Here is a 3,995-nt window from a genome sequence, read left to right as displayed (position 1 = left end):
TTAGTAGTTTATCAGTTTTATCTTTTTGTGGTTTTATTCCTTAGCAAAGGATTTTGTGCGTCAACGAATGCATCCCACAATTCCTTGAAGCATCCGTCCGAAAGCCTTGACTTTGACTTCTGTCGAGGATGGAGCTGGTTTGAATTCTTATCAATCGTTTCCCTTCCTGTATGGCCGACGGCTTTATGTGATGATACAGACGCAAGTAAAAATGATGATGCTAGGAAGGCATTCCAGGTATTCCGCGTGACCATTCAAGTCCTTTGCAATTTGTCGACACAAGCATGGCCTCGGATGCCGTGGTCGCTGGCTGAGGGCGCAAGACCTTTAAGAGCAATAATGCATTTAACAGCATCCATTTCAGACGGGATTGACATTATTTAAATAAGTTAGTTTAGAGTGTATGTAAGTTTAAGACATAGTAAATGCGATTTTTGGTTTAATTTTGCCCCCCCCCCCAAAAAAAAATAATAATAATAATGATAATAAAAGTTAGTTTCTGTTCCGAATATTTATCACTAAAAGTGACATTTTTCAATGTTTACACGTACAAACATACATTGAATGTACAATATCGTTAATAAAGCATTAATTCAAAGTCAGTCAGAAAAGAATAAAGGCAAATTGACGCTAAGATTATTGATGCAACTAACAACTGCATTTGGAAGACCCATTGCACCTTATCATTGAAGATATTTCTAATTTCTAACGCTCCAGTCAAAGTAGTACGATTTCTAAGTAGCATGAGATTTATAGGAATCAAAATCACATCTTTGAAAATCCTGTTCATATCAATTTAGTAGGAGCATAAGTAGCAATATAAGTATGAGTAGTAGCACGAGTAGGAGTAGTAGTACGAGTACGAGCAGCAGTGTGAGTACAAGCAATAGTACAAGTAGTAGTGCAAGTAGTAGTATGATTACAAGTACAAATAGTAATGCTAATGGTACAAGGTAAAGTACAAGTAATAATACTAGTAGTGTGGGTATAGTAGGACTGCAAGGAGTAGTAGTACTAGTAGTAGTACGAGTATGAGTAGCAGTAAGAGTACAGGCAGTAGTATGAGTACGAGTAGTGGTGATAGTAGTAGGAGTACAAATAGTAGTACGTACAGTAGTACGAGTACGAGTAGTAGTTTGAGCTTTAGTAGTAGTACAAGTACAAACAGTAGTACGAGTAGTATAAGTATAGAAGGAGTAGGAGTTGTTCCATAAGTAGTAGCAATAGGACGAGTAATAGTAGCTTTGAGTAATAGTCACAGCACGAATACCAAGTAGCAGTACGAGTTCGAGTAGCAGTACGGGCACGGCGTCCGAGGTCGTACTTGTGTCGGAAAATTGGAAAGGACAAATTCCTGGAATGCCATCCTAACTTTTCTCCCTTTCATCTTTTTTCTTGCGTTTGTATTATCATAAAAAGCCGCCGCGTATACAGGAAAGAAAACGATTGATAAGAATTCTATAGATGAGGAAATGCAATCCTTCATATTCATGCATGGGCATAATATAAAGTTCCTTTTTTGTCACTTTTTCACGTTTCTTTCGTAAAAACAATGATTGACATTGAAGGCGACAGTCCGCTTACGTCAAGTGTTCTTCCCCGTTGGTCCTTTTTATTGCCTATTCTTATTGATTTTTCTTATTTTTTGCGTCTTATCTCATGTACTGACGTCATCACTTTCTCCAAAAACGTCTGGTCGAAAGGAATGACGTTGTCTGCGTGTTTTCGTTGTTGTTTTGGATCCGACCTTCCTTCCGTGCGTCAGCGGCTCATCGAGTTACTTACATAACCTCATTTGTAATATTATTTTGTTTATATTATTGCTTCTGTGCCGAATCAAAACCTAATAGTGACACGTAATGACAATGAAAATGACAACGATACTAATAACGATAATAAAAGTAATAATGACAGATAACAGCAACAACAACACTGTTACAGCAGGCGGATGACCCTTTCATCTGAAGCCCGTGTCCTATAAGTAAGTGGAAAGGGCGTTGTCCAAGTGGAGGCGCTTGGGGAGGGAGATCTCGAAAGGGGAAAGGAACACAGCCATACACGGTACCTCTGCGCACTTCAAGAGCGTCTTTGGCAGAGTTTCTCTCTCAATGAGCTCTTTTAGAAGCTAACGGCAACCGCCTTTTATCGGTGAAGTATTGTCTAAAAAGATGAAAAGGAAAATTGTATGGATAACGGATATCTATCTTTGATAAGAGCAAAAGCTTGGCACCAAGGCACCTAGTGTTGATGACGCATTAGAATTAGGCACTCCACAAGGGGCATTGTTCCCTACGCTGGTGGATATCCTTATCCACTCTCCATTCGTACTCGTGCTACTTCTCATACTCGTCCTACAGCCTTGATTTGTTCTACTGCTACTCACACTACTACTTGTACTATAACTCGTACTCCCACTACTACTTGTCCTTGCACTGCAACTCGTACTTACACTAGTACTCGTACTCCCGCCACTACTCGTACTCGCGCTGTTATTAATGGTAATAACAATGATAATAATAATAATAATGATAATAAAAATAATAATACATTCATAACAATAATGATAATTCTGCTTATGATAACAGAAATCATGATAATAATAACAAAGAAAATAATGATAATAACAATAATGAAAACAGTATATGAGTAAAATGGATTTTGTATTTCCCATTAATGAAGAGATAGATACAGTGAATGGACTGCAATTTCACTCCTTGCTCACGAAGGGTTATTAATTGCAACATTCAATCGTCGTTAGTTCCAGGATATTCTTGCAGTCCAATTGCTGTAGTTCTGCAGGACAGTTCAGGCTGAGTCAGGCCCCTGCCCCTTCCCTTCTGGGGACTTAAAGTCGGTCAGCATCTGGATCTGGGCGCCGCATCCTGGTGTCATAACTGGATTCCTGACTGTTTGGTCACTATCAGCATCTTCATCATCTTCACCATCATCATTATTATTCTCATTATTGTTATCATCATTGTTATTGTCATCATTATTTTTATTATAGCTATTATTATCATAATCCTCATCACCACCACTTTTATCGATATTATTGTTATTATTATCATCATCATCACCACTTTTATCGATATTGTTATTATTATCATTGTTATCAATATTGTTATTGTTATTGTTATTATTATTATTATCACCATCATGACCAACACCACTTTTATCATTATTATCGTTATTATTAACATTGTTATTATTATTATTGTTGATAAAAAATGGTGATTGATAATGCTTATCATAATCACCTTCATTATTATTACTATTATTATTATTGTAAGTGTTATTGTTATTGTCATTATTATCATTATCATCATTTTTATCATTATTACCATTATCATTATTATAAGTATTATTGTTTTCGTTATTATCATTATCATCATTATCATTACTATCATTAATGATCATAGTATTATTAGTAGCTTATCAGTTTTATCTTTTTGTGGTTTTATTCCTTAGCAAAGGATTTTGTGCGTCAACGAATGCATCCCACAATTCCTTGAAGCATCCGTCCGAAAGCCTTGACTTTGACTTCTGTCGAGGATGGAGCTGGTCTGAATTCTCATCAATCGTTTCCCTTCCTGTATGGCCGACGGCTTTATGTGATGATACAGACGCAAGTAAAAATGATGAAGTTAGGAAGGCATTCCAGGCATTCCGCGTGACCATTCAAGTCCTTTGCAGTTTTTCGACACAAGCATGGCCTCGGATGCCGTGGGCGCTGGCTGAGGGCGCAAGACCTTTAAGAGCAATAATGCATTTAACAGCATCCATTTCAGACGGGATTGACATTATTTAAATAAGTTAGTTTAGAGCGTATGTGAGTTTAAGTTATAGCAAATGCGATTTTTGGTTTAATTTTGCAAAAAAAAAAAAAAAAAAAAAAAAAAATAATAATAATAATAATAAAAGTTAGTTTCTGTTCTGAATATTTATCACTAAAAGTGACATTTTTCAATGTTTATACGTACAAACATACATTGAAT

General features: G+C 36.4%; 1 protein-coding gene across 1 annotated transcript; it reads left to right on the top strand.

Annotated features, from left to right (window-relative positions):
* Window positions 1-825: 825 nt before the first annotated feature.
* On the top strand, window positions 826-3,534 carry LOC138860839 (integumentary mucin C.1-like). The gene is made up of 4 exons (XM_070119190.1): window positions 826-953; window positions 2,278-2,498; window positions 2,805-2,908; window positions 3,469-3,534. Exons 1-4 carry the CDS (start codon window positions 826-828, stop codon window positions 3,532-3,534), a joined length of 519 nt encoding a protein of 172 aa, XP_069975291.1.
* The last annotated feature ends 461 nt before the right edge of the window (window positions 3,535-3,995 follow it).

The sequence above is a fragment of the Penaeus vannamei genome, chromosome 43, assembly GCF_042767895.1.
Source record: "Penaeus vannamei isolate JL-2024 chromosome 43, ASM4276789v1, whole genome shotgun sequence".
NCBI lineage: Eukaryota > Metazoa > Arthropoda > Malacostraca > Decapoda > Penaeidae > Penaeus > Penaeus vannamei.
The sequence above is the reverse complement of the archived record's forward strand: the minus strand, read 5'-3'. Positions and strand labels throughout refer to the sequence as shown.

Excerpts from the sequence above, each read along its gene's own strand:
- LOC138860839 (XM_070119190.1), top strand. The coding sequence starts at position 826 with ATGAGTAGTAGCACGAGTAGGAGTAGTAGTACGAGTACGAGCAGCAGT. Across the intron at positions 2,499-2,804 it reads TACTCGCGCTGTTATTAATG|TTCAGGCTGAGTCAGGCCCC; the intron begins GTAATAACAATG and ends TCTGCAGGACAG. Across the intron at positions 2,909-3,468 it reads TCATAACTGGATTCCTGACT|CAAAGGATTTTGTGCGTCAA; the intron begins GTTTGGTCACTA and ends TTTATTCCTTAG.